Source organism: Pezoporus occidentalis, unplaced genomic scaffold, assembly GCF_034315485.1.
Source record: "Pezoporus occidentalis ecotype Australia unplaced genomic scaffold, CSIRO_AGI_Poc_V1 ctg4, whole genome shotgun sequence".
Classification (NCBI taxonomy): domain Eukaryota; kingdom Metazoa; phylum Chordata; class Aves; order Psittaciformes; family Psittacidae; genus Pezoporus; species Pezoporus occidentalis.
In genome coordinates, this window is record NW_026915724.1 from 17062163 (window position 1) to 17084559 (window position 22397).

The 22397-nt window shown below is 37.3% G+C and overlaps 1 protein-coding gene across 4 annotated transcripts; it reads right to left on the reverse strand.

Moving 5' to 3' along the window:
• Positions 1-4163: 4163 nt before the first annotated feature.
• IMPACT (impact RWD domain protein) lies at positions 4164-20572 on the reverse strand. 4 transcript variants are annotated; one of them, XM_062632817.1, is made up of 11 exons: positions 20451-20572; positions 19626-19754; positions 18830-18882; positions 17776-17838; positions 15749-15834; positions 14259-14387; positions 13864-13958; positions 10836-10909; positions 8999-9089; positions 6201-6335; positions 4164-4363 (listed from the first exon to the last, which is right to left on the reverse strand). In XM_062632817.1, exons 1-11 carry the CDS (start codon positions 20514-20516, stop codon positions 4292-4294), a joined length of 993 nt encoding a protein of 330 aa, XP_062488801.1. In that variant the 5' UTR covers positions 20517-20572; the 3' UTR covers positions 4164-4291. The 4 variants fall into 4 exon arrangements, with proteins under 4 accessions (XP_062488801.1, XP_062488800.1, XP_062488802.1 ...); XM_062632816.1 differs by having other exon boundaries at positions 13864-13961; XM_062632818.1 differs by having other exon boundaries at positions 13864-13961; positions 19862-20517.
• Between the last annotated feature and the right edge of the window lie 1825 nt (positions 20573-22397).

Here is a 22397-nt window from a genome sequence, read left to right on the forward strand (position 1 = left end):
GCTTCAGAAGGTACTTTGCTAACAAAATACTCCAGAGACCAGGTATAAACTCTGGCTCTTGGTCCAACCACTTCAATTTGAGCAACAAAGAAGAAATCATTCTGATACTAACTTGTAGGAGATTTCAGTCCTGTAATGGCCGATCTGGTTTCAGCCATACTTGTGATTTGTTTCTAGAAGAGCAAAGAAAAACGGTAGAAGAAAGACATAAGACAACTCTTCCACAAGTAGGGGACGTGTATACAGCTTATATTGTCTTAAATAAATTTACATTTGATCACAAAACCTGTTAAAACTGCTGCTCCACTTTAACATTATATATTCTACTAGGACATTCTTTTTATAGTTAGAGTTGTTGCAAATCATTTTTGTAATCTCTTTCCCTTGCTGGATCCCACTCGCTAGTTCACGTACACAGAATTTGTTTAATGCAATATGATTTCTTACCAGGTTGCACGATCAGGTTCTGGACTGAAGAACATTGATGCTTTATTCTGACTAAGTTGACTTTCAATACATTTCTCCGATTCTTATCTACAAAACTTCAACTTGCAGGAAAATATTAAACCATCATAGCTTACATTCATAAGTAACATTATTACATTGTTTATCAGTGTGAGTTTAGAATATCAGTATTTATAATAATGCATTTCACAGTAGTATAGAGATTTTGTCCCCAGTTTAAGCAAAAGCAAAGGCTGATCCCACCTTTGTTAACCTGGTAGGGGAGGAATCTAAATACAAAGATCTCTTGTCAACACACTTCAGGTAACAGAGTGCAAAAATTCCTTCCTTTCCTGCTATCAGGGGTCCTTTTGCTGATTCTGCTTAACTTCATTTTACCACGGAAACCTGCAAATATGGTGAGACATACCTAACAGGAAAAGGCAAATCTTTCTCTTTTCTTCATAGAAACATACCAAAGGCTACAATGTCTCTTAATATCAGTAAACTTTACACAAAAATAAAAAAGGATGACTTATGTCAGCAACAAACTAAATGGTTGTTAGTTATGAAAATAACAGGGTTATTGTGATTACAAGTAGTTGTCTCTCTTGTTGTCGTCACATTTTTCAATTAACAAAGGAATACTAAACTGAAATTACTATAGTTCAGAGACAAAAGATATCAGTACTTCCAGTCTGTTCAAGAGCAATACACTGTCTTCAGAATAACATACTTCACGAGGACATACTTCAGCACACCCAAACCTCCTCAGATAACAGTCTATCCAAGGTTAGACTACAGGAACCTGCAACTTCTACAAATATTATAAAGCGTAATTTTACTTTTTTTAAGTAACTATTGTAACTTACGGCCTCAGAGAAGTGACTTAGGAAGCACGCCAGCTGCTTTTAAGAGTACGCTGACTGGTTTTCTTTCTCAGATTCTTTTCTCCACTGAGAACCAAAATGTTTTATAGCTGAGTTTCTAAGAATTTAGGTCCGTGATTTCCTTGTTAACAAGCCAAATGCATTATAGGCAATGATGAAAATCTGAGGATCAAAATATATATTGTGCACCTGCTGCTGCTGTGCTCTACATGGGGAATAGGTTATTTGTGTCCTTTGGTTACCAGTCTCAAGGACTTCAACTGCTAAAGTTTTTGATCCTGACAGGTAATGACCACTGCCGCTCTAACATTTCTGAATTACAAACTAGAAATAATTGTTCCACTTAAGTGATGGGATACAGCCTCCTTGAAGCAGAGCTAATAATCAAAGAGCAAGAATCACAGGTTCTTTAAAGCATAGGTATGCCAAGACATCACACCCAAAGGACAAAATCCTGTTGCAAAACTGCTGTAAAGCCACATGAAAGCTTGTTTTTAGAAAAAAAAAAAGGAAGTTTAAACTTACAAAATGCTTACAAACAAAAATAGGAAGAGAACGCAATTTCTCTAACCAAAAGTGTTCACAAAACATCTAGCCAGCACTTCACTTTATCTCTGAAAGAAACAGCATGAAAATACAAACACGTATCCACTTTGACGGTCTGTTTCCAGCTGTTTTATGGGATAGGGGATTCATTTTGCTCACTGATTGAATGACCTATATGGTCTATTTCATTTATGCAGCAAGTGGGTATCAACATTCCATTTTGGGGGTTTAGATTTTGCTAACACACAACACTGAAACACAAGATTCTTAGGGACAAGGATGAGTACTTTTTGGAAAAAAGGTAATTAGAACAAAAATAACAATCAGACACCTAGCTTTCACGTACCCACAAGTTCAGACGTTTAGAATTACTTGTTGATTCTGAGTGGTCAAAGCTTCAAGTATAATGCTCTTCATAAAAAGAACATGCATCACTATGAATGGAATTGGGCAGCTGCAGCAGAACTTCTCACAATTCACCTGTTTCTCTAAGTACTTGCTACAAATTCAAACTCCCATAAAAATAAAAGAAAATTTGGTGAAAGTTTCACTTTAAAATAAAACAGACAAACCATAAGCAAGAAATACTTGTATGACACAAAATATGCCAGACTGCTACACAATGTAATATATGGATCTCCTTTCCTGGGAGGAAGAACATTTTATTATCACAAGTACAGATGCTAAGGCTGAATCCATAAGAGTTTTACTATGCAGACAAAGTAATGTAACTGCGTAAAATTGCTTCAGTAAATCAATGCCAGGAAACCAGTGTTAATTTTTAATTGTTTTGTTTTTTTTTTTATCACATATTTTAGTGGTACTTTTGGAGTTACTGATATCATTAAGGACTGTCTCTGTTGCCGTATCAAACTCTGGAGTAGCTACTTTGATTAGATAAAGTTTGCTTTGGGAAAAGTTTTCTGGTGTACTCATGCTGGAGAACTACAATGAGCAGTTCAGTGTAAGACCGTGTTGGAAAAATATTTATCATGAACTGGTGGTCAAATAAGCTAGTCTTAGAAATACACCTTTAAACTATGTAAGTGCCACTAGAGAAACGTCATTAGGAATAGTTACAACCCTAACATTACTATATAAGCAAAAGTACATAAGATGTACCTGACCTAAGAAACCCCCTCTGACTCAGCTAGTGATGGATCACAATGTTTAGACATTAACTTGAAGAAAAAAAACCCTACATATCATTAAAGTCCATCCTCCCCAAGTGGAAGATAACAAGGGAATGTTAAAAAAATATCTAAATGTCATCTAAAGAGCAGTATGACAATTAACTGACCAAAAGCCCTTTTAATTCTTTTTGTTCTGCATTAAAGTCTGGAATCTATTAATAAGAGTGGAAAACTGAAACACTTGTCTTTTTCCCACTCTACACCAATGGAAGTCACTTCAGAAAGTTTGCTTATGTTTACTACTAGCTGTATCAGTTTGATTTCAAAATCCTCATGTTCTTTGTTGAAATTATTGCTTCCTTTAATTATGCAACACTTAATCCTTAGCTTTTCAACAGGCTTCTAGATCCTGACAGTTACAGAATGATCCTCAAAAAAATTCTGAAGTGATTTCTTCACATTTTAGTCCATTGCCCATGCTTAGTCTTTCTTTTGTCACCAAGCAGGTTGTATCTAGCATGATCAAGAGCTGCACATGCAAGACCATGCTCTCCAAGGCTATATAGCACTGGGCCACATACTCCCTTTTAGGTAAAGTCTAAAACTTCCTGTGCCCTGGTCTAAGAATGAGTCCAGTCCCACCCTCAATACAACAAACTAGGGCATTTAATTACTAATACAAGACGTGTTTGAGTTTGAACCCAGGAATGGAGAAGATAAATAATACACATTTTAAATTAGTCAGCCATTGTTCAGGGGGAGGGGTTGGGAGGCAGTAATGGTTCTAGATGTTGCAACGCTCTCATAACAAAGAGCTGAAAATAATACACATTTTAAACTTCAGAACAGCAGAAGCCATTGTTCATTTTTCCCCTTCTTGGTAGCTGGTGAGTGGGTTGGGATGCGATGTTTTGGTTTGGCCAAGGACTTTGTGAGCCTCATGTCTGCAGGGAGGAGGGGAACGCTCTCATAACAAAGAGCTGAACTGAGTTAGAAGGGCTGGGGGACGGCGGGGTTGGAGAGGTAAACTTGTGCCTGGTGGTGAGATGATGTATTCTCTTCCCTTGTTATTTCCTTTATCATTATTATCACTGGTGGTAGCAGTAGTGATTTGTGTTAACAGCTAAACTGAAGAAATCACAGAAGAAGATGAAAATATATCTATAGCTTTATTATCTTCCGAATACAAAATGTCTGTTGTATTGTATAAGGCAGTAACTCCATAGTTTCTTTGTATAAATATGTGCAAAATAATCTTTTATAGTTTTAAAAAATAAATTAGTGTTCTGTTCTCTTCTTGTTGTCTTTCCTTGTCTTTTTGCTCTTTCCTGTTTGTTTAGATGACTCTTCCTGAAATGAAAAACAAGCATTTCAAAATTTACACAACATTCTTATATACAGTGAGTATTCTCTCAGGGTCACCCATGAGAACTATTTTTAATATGAACAGTGTTCACAGTTCACTGGGATTTATGAAAGTTTTGAGTTGTATAATACTAATCCACTCAGTTTTATTAATTTGTTTGCTTGTGTTGTTATTTAGAAAATTCAGCCTTCAGCAATGATAAAATATAGACACGGCTATGCCAACAGAAGCATATAATGTAAAAATAATCTAAGCCATTTCCACTCAAAGAAGAGGTTACCAATAAAGGAATACTTCTCCACACTATACTGCAGAACTTCTACTGTGGATATGGCCTTATCAAGAGATAAAACTGTACACCAGTGCATTAAAACTGCTTCCCTAAGTAAAACAAACCTATTGTGGGAGAAACAATAGTCGTGCTGGATCAACACTGTGATATACAGCATAGTCTTGACTGCCAGCTCTGAAAAACAAGACTTTTCTTCAGTAGGCATGCATTGCAAGCACTCCACAAAAGGGTAAAAGAATCGGCCACTACATCTGACAGAACGTGAGGTATTTTCATCGACTTCTTTTTACCTTTTGCACATGGGAGGGAAATGGACCCTACCTAATGGGATATTTGAACTCTACTGTTCTGAAGAGAGTTAGCTGAAAAAATACTCTTTTCAAGAGTCACATCTATGGTACTAGAATATTAATTACCACAAGTTCCATCTGCTATTTTTGTGATGGACATTGCTAACAAAACATGTTAATACACAATGAAGAAATACAGTCTGGTTTGTTAAAATGGGGGGGGGGGGGGGGGGAAGAGAAGTAATTTTTGGTACTAAACCTTCTCATGAGGGTAAATGCTTAAAAATCTGGTTAGTTTCCTTTTATTTTGTAAGCAATGCTTTCAAGTAAGAGAAGACTGATAAACTGCTGAGAAGGTAAATCAGTAAGTACATACAAGCACCTCTAAAATGCAAAAAGTACATACCTAAAAAGTGCAGGGAGGGGAATGGGGAAGAATGCTCAGCTTTCAGCCACAGCAATCTTAGATGCTTTTGTATGTAAAGGAAAACTGACAGTTGCATACTTTTTCAAGTATTCATCAGTAATTATTCCCTACTGTCTTAAACTTTATTGTTAGCAATTACCTATGATAGACATACCTAATATGCCGTTCTGAGGATGAAGAAATGTTGGAAAAAGCAAGAATATTAGATAATTAAATGACCTAAGTCCCTTAAGAAGCAAAATGCCATTTAAGGACATTTGGAACTTTGTCCCCTCCTTATTTAAGCTCCCTTGGATCATTTTCCCATAATCTTTTTTCTAACAGTTAATGTTACTTTGAATTCTTCTAGTTTAGATTTTTTTTAATGGTGTCTATCATCTACAATTCTGAAAACTTCTTTGGGTCCAACAAAGCTTTCGATTTTCAAAATGCCTACTAGTTAGAGGAATCCCCAAGCTCAGTCTGCCTACACACTAGAACTGGTGGCACAGCTAAGCATGAAGAGCAGCAGCTTCCAGTTTTCTGAATACAAAGAAAGAAGCACTTCTCTTTCCCATCCTCTTGCAACCCTCAAATTTGTCTTCTGGATCAATGTCCTCAAATGCTGCTACCCCTCTATTGCACATCTCACACTTATAAACCAGGTCGCTAACTTCTTGGAAGTTCTTTGTGAGTGTTTGCACTGATCCTATCAGTGCATCAAAACAATCAGGGGATGACGCAAGCAGAATTACTTTACTTCTTGCTTCGTCAAACAGTGACAATTTACTCAAGTTCATATACAAATGCCTTCATAAGTAGCAGAAACTTACCACTGAAGGTACATAGTTGTATTCTACAAGTACATTCCTTGCACAATTGTTTATATGTTTAAAACGATCTGGTCCCAAGAGAATACCTCCATACCAGCGGGACACCACAACTAACACATTGTGGACATTCAAAATCTGTTTGAAAATAGAAGAAAAAAGGAAGAAAAGATGTTGTTATTTTTTTTAATTGAATTAGTTTTACTGTTGACACCATGTGGAACATGGAAGTCTACTATCTTACATTTTTAACAACTTACTGTCAGGTCTGTGTCACACATGTTATCAGAAGGTAACAAATAAAGGCAAGTCAGCAGTTGTGTTAAGTTTCCCTCTAAAGCTCACACCCAAAGATAAATTCAAAGTAAAAAGAGTCAATATATCCCTCAGAAAGGGTGCAAAGCTATCTCCTGTGCACTAGTTGCTCATCCATGCGTTAAAAGCTTCAGGCATTACGTCAACGGAAAACTACTGTGGTACATTTATTATTCTCTGATAACGATGAACTATTATTTCCAGAGAACCTCTGTCACTAAGCAGACTGTCTATCCACATTTTTGGAATCGGTGGTGGATGAGGCCAATAACAGCAGGGGGAGAAGCGTTATGCATATGGATACCTAAAATGCCATAAGCTAGTACTGTTGCCATGTGCCATGTGCAGGACTTAGCAACTTAACAACCTAGCATGTGGATAATACATATAAAACTCTGCATTTTCCAGGTTTGATGCCTAATCACTTACAACCAAGCAGTTGCTTTCTGAATTCAAAAAGGCATATATAAAGTTCACACAAGTTAAAATAATTGTATTAGCAGTTAGGACTGAAAGGAACTCAATGACCTTTATATAGCTTTTTTAAGACTGTGAGTAACAAAATCAAGTAGAGTTAAGCAGGAGTGAAAATTCCTTTTACTGCAATTAAGGGCAAGAAAAATGGAAGGCCTTCAACAGCTTTATTTTTCACAACATCTAAATGTGATTTGACTAGACTTGAAAACCACCGTGCATTCCACCTTGCAGCAATTCCTTCTTCAAGATCTCCCCATCATCAGCAAGCACTAGTAACACTGGGAATGCCAACTGACTAGGTTTCTGAGAGAAACACACATCTTTGAGCAACCTGGTCTAGTGGTAGTTGTCCCCTACCGTGGCAGGGGGCTTGGAACTAGATAATCTTTAAGGTCCTTGTTCATAGTGAAAACAGGATGCCAAACATGGTTGCTAAAATTTCTAACTCTAAGTTTGAAAGAATTAATCTAAAATACAGTTTCTTGCAAACAGAAAGTGCTATCTTGACTGAAGTGTTAGGTTTATCTGGAGCAAGATAAGATTTCTATTGCAAGAGAATAATTCTAACTACAGCAACAATAACTGTATTAAACCAACTAATTTTCATGCCCATATTGTATGTCATAAGTGCTTATAACAGAAAAACTACAAGACCTATGACCATATGTAAATCAGTCATAAACTACTTTAACCTTTTCCACAGATGAAAACTTCTCTGATCCCTGTAGCAATACTCTTCCAAAACAAAATCATTCCCAGTAACTAGGACTACAGATTGAGAGAGATGATCCCTATGACCTAGACACATTCACATTTGATAGGGGAAACTTGATGTCACTTTCTAAACTGTATTTTTATGGAATGTTAAGTGCCTGGACACTTTAAGCCTGACAGCTCTCAAAAGTGTACATTAATATGCTCAGAACAAGCTGATAAGCTCAGAACAAAATGAAGTACAGTAACTGCAAAATTGTTTCTCCACATTATTTTCATTACAATAATGTTTTCACTTACCACATATACCTGCATATATTATATAACATAAGTTTTCCTTCCCAAGTTAGGTTTGAATTACTTAGGAAGTTTCAAAAAGTTGTAAATGAAAAATCTCAGAGTATTTCCATCAATTACTTTTTTTTTTTCAAATTTTTCCAGAAAAAAAACCTTTGAAATAAAAAAAAAAATTGTAATTTAAAAACACTTTAATACAGTCTCCAGGAATAAGAATACAACACATGAAGCAACAGAAAATGTAAGCAAGCAAAGGACAGGAAAAGAAAACTCCTGTTTGTGACAGCGACATCAATTTAAAAATCAAAATTAATAACAATACTTAGTGTGCTTCTATAACTGACCTGAGGCACTGCATAAGATGTATCCAGCTGTCCCCTGTAATTATATTTAATTTATGTTTTCACTACGGCTCACATCATGCCAGTGAATCAAAATTTATCAATCTCAATTCGCATTTAGCAGCAACTTTCTCAAATAAATATTATTTCAACATTAGAAAACTAAAGTATACGTAAGTATGAAGGCTAAGATCCAGAACCTGAACAAAGAAATAGACAAAATTGTTAAAACAACTTAAACCCTTCAATCCCACTACCTTTTGCATTTTAAGCTCCACTCTGCAAGTTCAAATATAAGTGTCTTTTTATTACAAATATTTGAGGAAACTAAATGAAAGGCTGTGCATAGCTCAACTCTCACATTCTGTCAGCTTCCTCCAGTCTTCATTTTCAATATACCTTACACCACACAGTAAGCACAGGAATCAAAACTTATTTATCTTTTAAAACATCCAAACTATTACTACCACCACCTGTTTCTGATCCAAGACTTGGAAAGGCTGTAGGCTGGGGTTTTTTTTCACTTTTAAGAAAGAAATCATCTATTTGTCTACAAGCACATCAGTAATTAAAATAATCATGTACAAGTTTATTCACATTATGGTGGTTTTAAAATCTGTTCAGGACTTCCAGAAGTGAAAGATTAATTTCTGTAACCTGCATAAGATGAAGAAGGCGTCCACCTGCTGCTGTCTCCCCATCATCTTCACAATCCTGTAAGAATGTCTGCTTATCTTCACAGTATATCCTTAAAAAAATAAAAGAAATAAAAAAAAAACATGAAATAGATTTTAAAAAAGTCAATCAACTAAATAATATTTTGGCATGATTAATGATGTATCAGAAATGATGAGGGTGGTGAGGCACTGGAACAGGTTGCCCAGAGAAGTTGTGGATACCCCATCCTTGACAGCGTTCAAGGTCAGGCTGGATGGGGCTTTGAGCAACCTGGTCTAGTGGAAGGTGTCCCTGACCATGGCAGGGGGGTTGGAACTGGATGATCTTTAAGGTCCCTTCCAACTCAAACCATTCTATGATTTATGAACTTTCATACACACGTGTATCAATTCTATTTCTCTGCTACGGACACTTACATGAAAACAGGATGAGGCTCAGGGTAAACCACAAATACTTATCTGTACAGCAGAACAAGTTTTGAGAAGTCTTTATTTAGACTTCAGCTACTTCACATTTACAATGGTAATGACTCTGGAGTTAAGTCAGAAAAATCCTCAGGTTTTTAGCCTAATAATTACACCTAGCTGAAACCAACTATGTCAGACACAGGTTCAAATTATGGTACACACAAACAAGTTGTAACAACTTGGACAAAAGCATTACAAGTAATTAGTTAGGTCTACATTTCAGCAGTAGTGTGAAACTAGTAGTGAAGTTCACCTTCAGATTCTCCATGCCATCTCCTTCATCAGGGGTCACTCCAGGAAATTTGGGGCGAGCAGGACAGCTGCTCAGCTCTAATTTTCCAGAAGTAATGCTCTGAGGTCAACTGTTTGTTACCAGTTGATTTCATAACTTTCAAACTTAGTTAATAAACACATGATACAATGACAAAGAAGCTTTCAATGAGGAAGATGTACTAAATGACAAATACGAAGCAAAGTTTCTGTTGCTTTTTTAAAGTTTATTTAGATAGTATGAGTGAAAGAAGCCAGATAATAATCAGCAACAACAGAAATCCCTTCTCTTCAAAAACATTCTGCTTAGGTAGATTTTTTGGTAAACTTTCACTTGCTCTCATTTGACGATTCATTAGGATCACACCAGGATGTGTATGAATGGATCAGTCTATAAATGCTTTTTTAAATGTCTAGTTCTCCAGCAATGAAAGGGGCTCCTTTTACTGTAATTTATATTCCTCAGAAAACTCACATCACTATCTGGACTGAGACCAATTCATTTCACATAAGCTGTGCTTGCAAAAGTTGCCAGAGACAGACCACTACCAAACTAATATTTACCTGTTTCTCATTTTCCCTGAAGTTTCTGGTATTTCAGCTGAATTTCGTATGCCAGATGTCTGCATCAGGCTTTATGTTTCAACTCTTATTTCAACTAAAAATTTTAAGCTATTTCTAAATATAAGGTTGGGGGGAAAAGAAGTTACTTCACCCACGGAAAAACACATTTAGTTAAAGATGTTCTAGCATTTCCATATTCACACATACTATGCAAAATATAAAAACACATGTTCAAACCCACTTTGTTTTTTTCACTAATGTTGCTTTACTATCTTAACATATTTCCTTCTATATGTTTAACTTTCTTGACTTCAAATTCAAAATAAAGCCTAAAACTTTTACCATACAAATAAGAAACTCACTCCCGTAAAGACTTAACAGCAAGGAATTATTTGATGAATTCATCTTTCCTCATGTTCTTTACTCCTTTATCAAAGAATGCTAAAAAAAAACAAAAAAAACAAACAACAAAAAAACACAGCCCCCGAAAAACCAAACCACTCTTCATCTCTCACCTGTATGCATGTATGTTGTGGGTTGCACTTGCAATTTTCTTATTCTCATATAATTTTTCAAGAACTCTCTTTACCTTTAAAAAAACAGAGATAAGATTCCTTTTAGAATGGGAATTTCATACACACCATCTCATCTCTACGATGCTATTAGTTATCTCTGCTAAACAAGTATCTCAATACCAAAAAGAAACAAATACCAAAAAGAAACATTTTATTTTTTTTTTTTACACTTCAGTGTAAAATTAATATTCAGTGTTGTAACTCAAGAAGTGGCTTCTCAGTACTCTATTGCTAGTTTCAAATCACTTTTTCTGTGATACTGAGAACAGCTGTTCCTTGAAGGAATGTACCTTCAAAGGTCACCTAGTCCAAGCCCTCTACAATGAGCAGGGACACCTTCAACTAGATCAGGTTGCCCAGAACCACATCCAGCCTGGCCTTGAATGTCTCCAGGGGTGGCGCATCCACCACCTCTCTGGGAAACCTGTGCCAGTGTTCCACCACCCTCAATACAAAGATTTTTTTCCTCATATACAGCCTGAATCTCCCCTCTTTTAGTTTAAAACTATTAGCCCTCATCCTATCACAAGAGGCCCTGCTAAAAAGTCTCTCCCCATTTTTCTTACAGGCCTCTTTTCCTGAAGATGCAGAAGTGTCAAATTGCTTTACTACACAAGAGACGGTAAGATCTAGAAAACTTTTTTAATCAGTATGAAGTATCAATTACACCTGATGACTTTTTCTCAACTATAACACTAAGCTGTAAGCTGGAATATAACACAACTGCTTTCACCTATTTCAGGAAAACGTGTGATGTTTCGAAAGCTCTATTACATTTTGAATTTCTCCCTCTCCTCAAATATAATTTTTTCCCCAGAGTTTCCATTTCACAGAAAGAATAATGATTACAAAAAAGTTCCATTATGGGTCTGAAAGAGTCAGTATTTCCCAGAATAGATATTTCCACCATGTTCATCCCTCTGATCTTAAGAAGTACCAAATTCAAAACATTTATCAGTATTAGTTCATCTTCTCTTTTTAATTAAACAAGCTAGCAATTGTTCAACCCTTTCCAATTTCGTCTAGCAAAAAAGAAAGCTTTGATCAAGACACTGTTCTAGCTCATAATAGAAAAATCAATATTACTTTGAACAAAACATTACTGAAGTTGAGAAAGCTTGGGAAAACATGCTTGGTGAACAAATTGCCTTCCGTTCCAGGGAAAAACGTCTCTGAGAAGCAATCAATATACATATTTAATTTCTGTCTTAGCTATACTGTGCTATTTGCAATTCTTCTGGCAAAAATCCACAAATTTGCAACTACAAAAATCACCTCAGATATGAGACCTCTATGAAAAAACTCCTATTAGTAACAGAGAATGTTGCTTCAGACACCTGTTTTTTCCTTTTCCTGCACTCCCTATTCCCCAAGGGGAATATGGACTTAGGGTACTACACATATTAAATGATCATCACCTTTGACATTACTTATTTGTCACCTACCAGGCTCCTAAAAATATACCTTAATGATTCGTTACGTGTATTAGCAATGAGCCTCCAAGACAGGCATCTTATAGCTAAGCAACAGTTTATCCTTTTTCCCATTGTAGCTCCTGAGCCTTTTTTTTTTTTTTCTTCTGTTCCAATCTCTATTATTCCTGCTTTAGGAAATTAAGGGATGCAATTCTTTACATGTCAGTGAGGCACCTGCTCATAAAAGATGTAAGATGCTTAAACAGACCAGCTCTTCTCACTTACTAAATCAATGTCAAATCCAAGAACCACATAACTGTCAAATTTCAGAATAAGCCAAACTGAGACAAGGAAAAGCAGTGGCACCAAATTATAGCCTACTACCTGAAATATGCCTATCACTTTCTGTTGAATGCTAGCTATCTAACATACCAGCTAGAACTCTTCTGCAACAGACAGTCACTGATGCAATGCCACCAGCTCAGAAGCTCTCCATGAAGGATGCAGGGAACTAAAGACCAACAAGTCTTATGTCCATACTAGGCAAGATAACAAAGGGGAAGCAAAACCAAAAAAAAACCCCACAGCTCAAAATATTACAGCTTTTGTATACAGAAATATACCTCAAAGCCCTGTCAATCTGTTAATACTCTTTCAGGGACACTGAACATGTAGTAGATCACCTGGAATTTTAAAATGCATTTGACAAAATCCTTTACCAAAAATTCTTAAAATAAAAGCTAGAATTGTATAAAAGGAAAGAGAAAGATTTTCTCAAGGTTTAACTCTCAGTTAATGACAAGAAAACATGAGTAGTTCAGTACCTTCTCCACTAAATAGGGATCATCAAATGAGACTGATGTTAATGAATGCAAAGTGATGTACAAAGTGACTTCACACTAGTTATTAGCTTTTGCAAAAAGAGATCCTGGAGTTATAAAAGATGTTTCTATGAAAGCACCAGCTCAGTGCTCAGTAGAGGTCAAAAAAGTAAACTAAAAGGTAATACTAGAAAAAGAACATGGAAAACAGAAAAACTCTTCAGGCCACTATAAATCCTTGGAGTGACTGCATCTTTAGTGCATAGTTCTGTTCTGCATCTCAAAGTTACAGCATGCATTATATGTACCAAAAGATACTGGGAGTCTTCAGCCCATAAAACCAGAAAACTAAGGTGTATTAAAACTGATAGATGTCTATGAAGTCCAACTGCACAATAGAGAGGGGCAATAAAGTTTTGAGTGACTGGATCACAGCAAACATGGGAAGTCATATTTTCATACAATGCTGTGGATTCTGAAAGTTAATTCTGGTGCTAGAAGCAATGGAACAAATTCCACCTAACAGTAAAGAACAGCAGGATGCACAGCAGAGCAGATATGTAGAGCTATTTATTTGGCAGTGACGGCGAGAAACTATGGCCACTCAGACAATATTAGCACAGGAAGACGCGAATACAGACAGACTGACATATCTGGCTAATCCCAAGTATCTCAGTAATATTTTGTCAAGCTCAAAATACAGACAGAAAGAGTAGTATTGATCTTACTAACTTGTCTGGGTGTCACCACAGGAGCCAGATGTGCCTGGAAAGTACTCCTTCGATCTGTAATTGGGTTTCCGTGATGTATGGGTGGCAGTTCTTCATCTACTGATCACAAATAAGGAAGTGTTTGTTTTCTTTTAAGAGTACTGAAAATATGTATATGGCTACATAAGTAAAGAATGTCTCAACTTTATAAAAGGGATTTGTTGAAGTAAAGTACACAAGATGATATACAGAACCACCAAAAATTATGTTGGTTTATTTTCTTCTTACAATTGTTTTTAATCCTTAATATAATTTTAATGTTACTAATTTTACTTGAAAGCTGCATAGACAACCAGAATCTTAAGGGCTCTCTCTTCTGAACTATTAATCAGAATTAACAAGGGCATATTTTTTTACCTTCTTGACTTTCAGATGTAATGTAATTTAACATTTTAATTGGATCTTCATGAATGGGCTGACAATCTAGGTCAAAATCATCTCCACCATCTTCATCAACTTCTTCACTGGTTTTCTTAATATTTGGTTCTGTTAAAATAGAAGTAGCAGAATTTATTACACATTTTTTTGTGAGACAAGTAAGACAAAATTTCAAATTCTTTTTCCCAAAACCTCTGGCTTTTCAGTTCAAAGTCTGTCATTAAAAAATTATGAAACACAGAATAGTAACTTGATTACAACAAATTCCAGAAATTCTGAATTTGGAGTCCAAAATAATCTGGTGTTTCACAAGAACTCCAGTCATGTACTGAACACCTGGAGAAAAATGTGCAGCTGTCTTTCAATAGCACTTCATGAGGTTATAAAATCATTATGTTTGAAATATCTCTTTCACACTGACAACTGCATTTATAGGGAATCTACCATACACACATGTTAATTTAGAGTGCCTATGATGTGGTGTTGATGCAGTTTTTGTAACAGAGGTATTTTCCATAAAAAAGCAGACAGGTGATATAGCATGTTCAAAAAGCCTAGAAAAATCATTAGATGTATTAAGTAAAAGCCACAAGGCTGCTGGCAAAATAAGCAACAAATTTCCAATATTGTCAGTAAAATTTTCACTTCTCAGTATCCACTCCTTCAAGTTATGTCAATGAAAAATGACTTTTTAAATATCTGTGATGTAGCAACAAAATGCACAGCTTATTGAAAACGAGACCTTATCATGAAGCAGCACTGATTTTTTCCACCCCCTGTTCAGTCTCTTATTCCTCACAGGACTGAGGTAACACCCATGACACAGAAAAGTACTTCTTTTGCCACAAGTGCATGGCACTCATGCATTTCACAGCAATTTAGCATTTTAACACACAAACCCCCAAACAAAAATAAACCCCACCACTTTCTGAAAGTAAAACTGTGAATTTACACAAATTCTACCACAATAAGAGTAACAGCAGAAGAGTCACTGCAACTCTAATGATGATATACTTCTCATCCCAACATAGTAAAATTCAATTAAGATGGAATACTTGGTCATTTGTCTGTATATTTCACTGAAGTTTATCTTCACTTGAGGCTAATCCAAATCCTCCAAGAGTACACTCAACAACAGAAATTAATTACTGTTATGAATAATTCCTTTACAGAACAGAGGACAATGCGTTATACCTGTATGCAGCACTCTGCTTTCATGCAAGTAATTTCATTTCCAAGAGAACTAAGGACCTTGCTCTAGTTCACAGAGGCCACCCCCTTTTGTCTCTGCTGCTTTTTAAAAAGGGAAGCTACCACTGTAAAACAAGAAGCCATATGACACTGGAGACTGTTGTTCTATGTTATTTAGCTCCAATACAAAACTGGGCATAAAGCTTTAACTTGTAATGAAATCTTACTTCGCAGTTTAACAAAAAGTAAATTGAGAAAAAACGTGTTTTCTGAAGTACCTGGATCTGATGACTGTGCCTTTTCAATCAGAACTTCTCGTATCTTCTCCACCCATAAATAAAGTATACTTTCACCAAGGTTCTGTCTGGAAGTTAAAACTCACAGTGAATGATAATTTTTGCAGATTTCACTTGGAAAGAACACCAAATAACATACATGTTTCAGACACGTAGAAATGTAACATTAAAATCTAGTGAGATATAGAGCTTAGGCTTGTGGAAAGTCCTGTCTCAGTAGTTCACTAAGCGAAACACACGATACCTGCATCACTATATACTCTTTGTGGCTTGCTTTATTTTTATTTTTCTTTAACATTAAAAGCACCAATGCTGAAGGAAAACAGGCAACTGACAGAAGCTTTATGGCCATTAAGGAAAGGAAAAGCAACTGTGTAATTAAAAAATGGATGGTCCTCAGTATTTTGAAAATAATACTAAGCTAGGATGCCCTAGATCTTGCTCTGGATCAATTTTCTCTACAAAAACTATCATATCCCAGTGGTGAGCTCCTTCAGCTGCTCTGTGGCTATATGGGACTTTTCCCCCTCATCTCTGGAGAGGGCTCTTCTTTGGAAGAGCCTCCTCACAAACATCTCTTCCCTTCTTCTCTTCTCTTCCCCCTCAAGCAGTAAGTGCACATGTAGCAGAGGTTGTTCTGTTAAGGCTGGACTGTGACAGCAAGTCAGTTGCAGTAGACACAGTGGAGCATTGGACTGATATGCTAGAGTATGGGTAACTAGCAGTCCTATAGGACAGAGAAGTAAAGAGTTATGTCTAGGAGTTTTTAGTCAGGGGGCAGAGGTATGTATTAAGGTCCTGGTGAAAGACAGGATGCACATATTTTTTATGTGCACATTCAAAGTTAAGAAATGCTGCCTTAGGGTGCAGCAGGACCCAAACATCTCAAAATACATTTAAAATGGTATCCTGAAAAGTTGTCTTCATATTTTAATATGTTTATGCATGATGCATGTTTGTCTCAAAAACAAAACTAAAGATTTAGGACTGTAGGTAACTCCTGGTTTCTCATTTTATTCCTACTGCCACCATCTGGGGTACCACGCAACTACATACTGGTGACAAAATTACCATAGAGCTTTTCACTTAAAATCCTCATGCATTTTTAACACTTTAAATTCAATTTTACTTGCTTATCCGTTGCTTAGTTAGAAAAGAAACCCAGTTAATCAATGTAACTGAGTAATTACATTAAAAAAAACAACAAAAAACACGCAAGGTAAGTGCTCTCTTTTTAATGTCATTAAAAAACATTTCTTATGTTCAGATTTCAGTATTTTGGGCAGTCATGAGAGTCATGTGCTTCCTTACGACATATTTTCATTTCATGTAGTTTATATTATCTTTGGGATCTGAAAGAATTAAATAAACCACATAAAATACCTAAATTTACTGTTCCAATTTCACTGCAATTCAAAACTATGTAATTTGAGTACTTCTAAATGTTCCATTTATTCTCATGCATTCATTATGCATTGTTGTTGGCTACACACTGTGACAATAAACAGTCCGTTATGTTACAGATCTAATTAATAGATTCTACATGAGTTTAATTTGCCTTAAAATCTACTTATCCCTTGGCTATCTTTAAAGAAAGACTCTTTTGCCACTTACACTCTAAGACAAAAATGTCCTACAGTTTAACTTCCAATTAAATAAATGCAGGAATCTCATACTTCACAGCACCAATTCATAAGCAATCTCACAGATTCTAAAGGGAATCTATTCTATTAGGAGTCAAAATGAAGACTTCTGTCCTTACAGAACACCAGGTCTAAAGAATATAAATTTGTCTGAGTTTAACACAATTTGTCCTTGCAAAATGCTTAGTAAGTACACAACATCTTTAAATGTTAGATTTATAAAATAAACTTGCTGGTTTATGGCTATTGCAGCAATCACTTCACAAATACTAGTTCAGACAGATACTTCAAAAGCATACATTGAGTAGGGCATAAAACTGAAAACACATTGTCTCCTGTCACTATATTCCAGAGTCTCTAACTTACATATATATTTCTTCCAAGCTATTTGCTAGTTCCATATAATCTTGTCCTCGAAGCCAAGGAGCACTAGAATGAAAACAAATACAATGAAAATTGTGCCTATACAGCGATTCCAACATCTCAACAAACATTCATTTTAAAGTAAACGTGATAAACACCTTGAAAAAAAACACTGTCAATCACTGACGCTTCCCAAGATTCCAGTTGCAAATGTCTTGGTAAAAGCATGATCACGCAGTTCTCCTTCAAGACTCCTTGACTGGGCTGCTTTTTCTTTCTTCAGATGAAAAAGCTAGACTCATTTTTCATGGTAGGCCATTGTGACTCCAGAGTCAGTTTACATATTATTTGCTTACATTTTCCAACTCCTTCAGCACCATTGAATCTATTACATTTAGAACGTCCATTCAGTTCTGTATCTGTATCTTCCTGGTCTCATGTTAAACTATAAACTTTGCCTCAAGTTTACCAGCAGTATTTTGTATTGCCCTGTCAATACTGATAACCAAAACTCAGCAGATATGCTGTGTGCCATGTCCTACAGGCCTATCTGTCATCCACATCAGGGACTTGACTTACACGTCTCCCATCCCATCTCATGTACATGGTCACGAGACACGGAGAGAGCAGGGAAGGTAAACAGGAAGATAGTACATGCCATGGCTGCATCCCAACAAGAGTCTGCACTCAGGTGAAAAGCACGTATTTCAATCTGAAACAAGTACCCAAACAAGAGGGGTATACACAAGGAAGAGACAAGACATCACTCCAACACAGCAGGCAGCAGCCACCATACCTCCATAGTCCAATTGCTACCTTGCCACAAAATAATGCTGCAAGAATTAGAGATGAGGGATGAGAGCAACCTGTCACAGGGAGCTCCATAATATGGCTAGCACAGGAGAAAGGATAGAATATTCTTGCTGGAAACATCCCTCATCCCCACTATACTTTAATTCAAGGAGTCATCTTAACTAAACTTCAATTTATACTGCAAGCAAGTAAAAGGGGTAATTCAGAAAACAAATACAAATGTTTGAAAGAAAACTTCACTTACTTTAGTTGGTAAATAGGTGGCTCTGCAGTTGGATATCCTGGCGGCAAAATCACCTGAAAAACATTCAAGATAAGTATTCACTTGACTACTCTTAGTTAGCTGAGCTCTACTGATGGACTCAGAGGTCGAGCAGTAGGACTACAACTAGTGTTACAAATCAAGAAAATAGTTGGCTATGTTGTTGCAGAATGACAAGAAAACCTGGATATCTGTATTTGGGATTCCAGTGACGGTAATGCATACAGACATTATATTTCATGGTGCAATTTTCGTGGAACAAGTGCCATGAAAAATAAAGTGCAGAACAAATTTTAAAGGAGCTGCACATGTGGTTACTGGACGTAAGTGACAATACACTTTGGCATTTCTTCCACTATGTAAAATTACTGGTTTCAGTTCTGTGATCATAAAGTAGCAAGTTACTCAATTAAGTTGATCCTTTTTTTTTTTTTTTGCCTCCAGGTTTTCCATAAAGTAAATCTAGAAGCAACTGCAGCACATTCACTCAGATGTCTGACACAAAGTCAATATAAAAAATATTCTAGAAATTAGTCTTGGGAAAAAAATACTGAAATTCATTTCTGTCAGGTGTGGAATTAGGATATATAACTACTAAAAAATATCACAAGCATATTAACGTGTTACAGGAACAACCACTGAAGTCTATCACAGATTCCAACCAAAAGCTCCTTAATACATCTGAATAGATAATGAATCCTATTTAAAGGGGTTTCCTGCATGCACAAGACTTTGCCTGCATTAGTCAAATTCTGCACCAGACTTAACACTGCTTTACCTGAAGACAGAGGGTCCATTTTGGTTGATCCAGGCAATCATTAATCTTAATGCAATAGATTTTTTCATCTTCATCAACAACACACCAATCTTCACCATATATGGATGAAAGGGCTTCAATTTCATCAATCTAGAAAAAAAGCATTATGCAAAAAATAAATAACCTCTCCCAGGGCCCACAGCCTTGTGTGCCAGTCTCAGTTTTAAGTCTCACTCTTCCACAGCTTATTTATAGACCTGACAAGATTTACTGTACCAGAAGGCCATAAATACTGTGGATCCAGTCCTGACTCACAGCACAAGTTACCTTTGCTCAGTTTTCTCATACACACAACAGCTTTTGTATTTCTATAGGTAATCCCGTAATTCTCAGCAATGACAAGGTGAGCAAAGCCAGGTGGATCAGCTACAACCCATCCCTGCGCCTCCCAGCCAGTGCTGCTCCTGGCTGGGCCATCCATCCCCCTGAAGAAAAACACCCCAAGGCCTTCGTACGAGCTCTTGCTAAGGAACAGTGATTAAAGTTATCCAGCAAATTCCCACAGAAACCGGAGAGCCACCTTCCACCTGGAAATTAAACACCTGGAATGGGTCTTCAGTGCGAAGGTGCGGTCACCCACCGGCGCTGAGTAAAGACAGTCCTGCTGCCGCTCGGAGAGCACCGCAGGCCCTGGGCAGGGAGCTCCTCCCCACACGGCCGGGGCTCACCAGAAGCCACCGGAATCCAGCGCTTTCAAGGCTGCGCTCACGCTGCCCGCCCGAGGATGCCGCAGCAGGTCAGGACCCGCGCTGCTCCCCGCAGCCCTGTCACCCTACCGCCGCTCACTTGCTGCTGAGCCACCTCCGCGTCCCCCGCCGCCATCGGTACCCGACGGGAGCCGGGAAAGGGCATGCGCCGTAGGAGGAGGTTGCGCAGTGGTGGCGGTGAAGCTGCCAGCCCTTCCTGCTGCCAGCCCTTCCTACCGCCAGCGCACCCCTCTCACCTCTCTGCGCCGGCTTCTGCCATGAGGCGCACCCAGAGGTCCCCCAGCCCTGCGCCTTGGCTTCGCTTCTCTCGGAACTGGCTGTGCTTATCCCGTTTGTCCCAGCGCCCCTACCTTCCCTGCCAGCGGCCCGTGTTCCTAATGCATCTCAGGGCAGGACTGTGCTATGATCTAAACCGTCTCCTTTGAACACCAAAGCATACCTACCTACATGCGAGCTTGACTCCCAAATAACTATTGAAGTATCATCTCCTATGCGGTCCACAGCGTACTGCCATGCGGTTCCCTAAACCATTCTTGAGTGTTGCTGAAAGAAGAGTGAACTTGAGTGATCTGTTTCCAGGTTAGGTTTAACTGCTGTCTCGGGTAAAGGAAACTTAATACATTTCCTGAAGTACAAAAATACCCCAGTCAAGATGTAGCATTAATAAACTGTTAACAAAATCTACTTCTGTTATGCATAGTCATAGAATCAATATTACACTTGTATTTTTTGCCTTATTCATTTCATTATTTTTAAAGGATATAAGCAGTTATATTTCAGTGACAATTTTACAGTCATTTTAATCTTGCATTCATGTCAGCCAAAACGAGCGATTTGCATTCTTATAATTGCATCATTTCTTTTAAAAAACGACTGACCAAAGTTACAGAAATGCAGTTAATTTATTTAACATTGACAAGCTTTATGTATCTTATCTCTTTTAGACAGCACTGATCAGGAGAGATCTCTTTTTGCTTGAGTGTAAAGTATGGATGTCATCTTTTTTGCAGTTTGTAGTTCACATGTTTTCTTCCAGTGTTTTTATAGGTGTGAGGAATACAAGGTAAAGTTTGTTTTCCCTTTTCTCAAAAGATGGAATATACTGTGCCTGCTCTGGAGAGCAGGATTAGAGTTCAGAATGATTGTGACAAATAAGTCACACCTTCTAAAACCAAGAAACAGCAATACAAAAAAAACCCAAACCCTAGGATGCAACAGAATAGAGACAAAATCAGCACTGTGTTGTCTACTGCATATATGCAGGATAGAGAAATACTGGTTTTACAGCAGTTCCACAGAAACTATTTGGGAGTTGCTTCCAAGCTAAACATTTACCAACAGTGCTGTGCTTTAGCTTAAAGGAGAACCATCATGGCCAGGATGTCCAAACACATCTAAGGCAATGTGAGATGTGAGGTAATCCTGCTTTGTATGGAACCACTAAAGCCTCAGCTGGAATTCTGTGTCCAGTTTTAGGACTGCACTTCAAGAATGATGTGCACTAACTGAAGTCCGGATTAAAGCAATGAAATCAGGCAAGCCTGAATTCTGACAGGACTGGAGAGGAGTTTGTTAGTTTAAAGAGAAGGTTGAGAAACACAGACATCCTTAATATGCTACTGATTGCAGCAGAGAAGAGATTACATTTTTCCTCCCTCTCAAATGCAGGAAAGATGTGATATACGAAGGTTTAATTTTGAAGGTTGTTGAGAGATTCAAATCACGCTATGGAGAATTTGCCAACAATGAAGTCAGTCATCCTGAGAGAAGAGGGGGGGTGGTGTGATAATCATCCTTATTTACACAGAAGCTGTTGCAAAGATGGGCACAATACTGTGTGCTGGTGAAGCAACATGTTACATTACAGGAAGGAAGATTTAGATAATTAAGAGGAAAAGCTAAGCACTGAGGGCTTATATTAAGCCATCATCTGTGCAAGGTCTAAAAGAGGTTAGGCCTGAAGAAACTTGATCTTGTCTTGGGGCAAGAACATGGGATAGTTTGCTGTGAATGCAGCAATTCCTAG

Excerpts from the sequence above, each read along its gene's own strand:
- IMPACT (XM_062632816.1), bottom strand. The coding sequence starts at position 20,516 with ATGCCCTTTCCCGGCTCCCGTCGGGTACCGATGGCGGCGGGGGACGCG. Across the intron at positions 18,883-19,625 it reads AATGGACCCTCTGTCTTCAG|GTGATTTTGCCGCCAGGATA; the intron begins GTAAAGCAGTGT and ends AATGTTTTTCAG. Across the intron at positions 17,839-18,829 it reads CCACCTATTTACCAACTAAA|TGCTCCTTGGCTTCGAGGAC; the intron begins GTAAGTGAAGTT and ends TTTTCATTCTAG.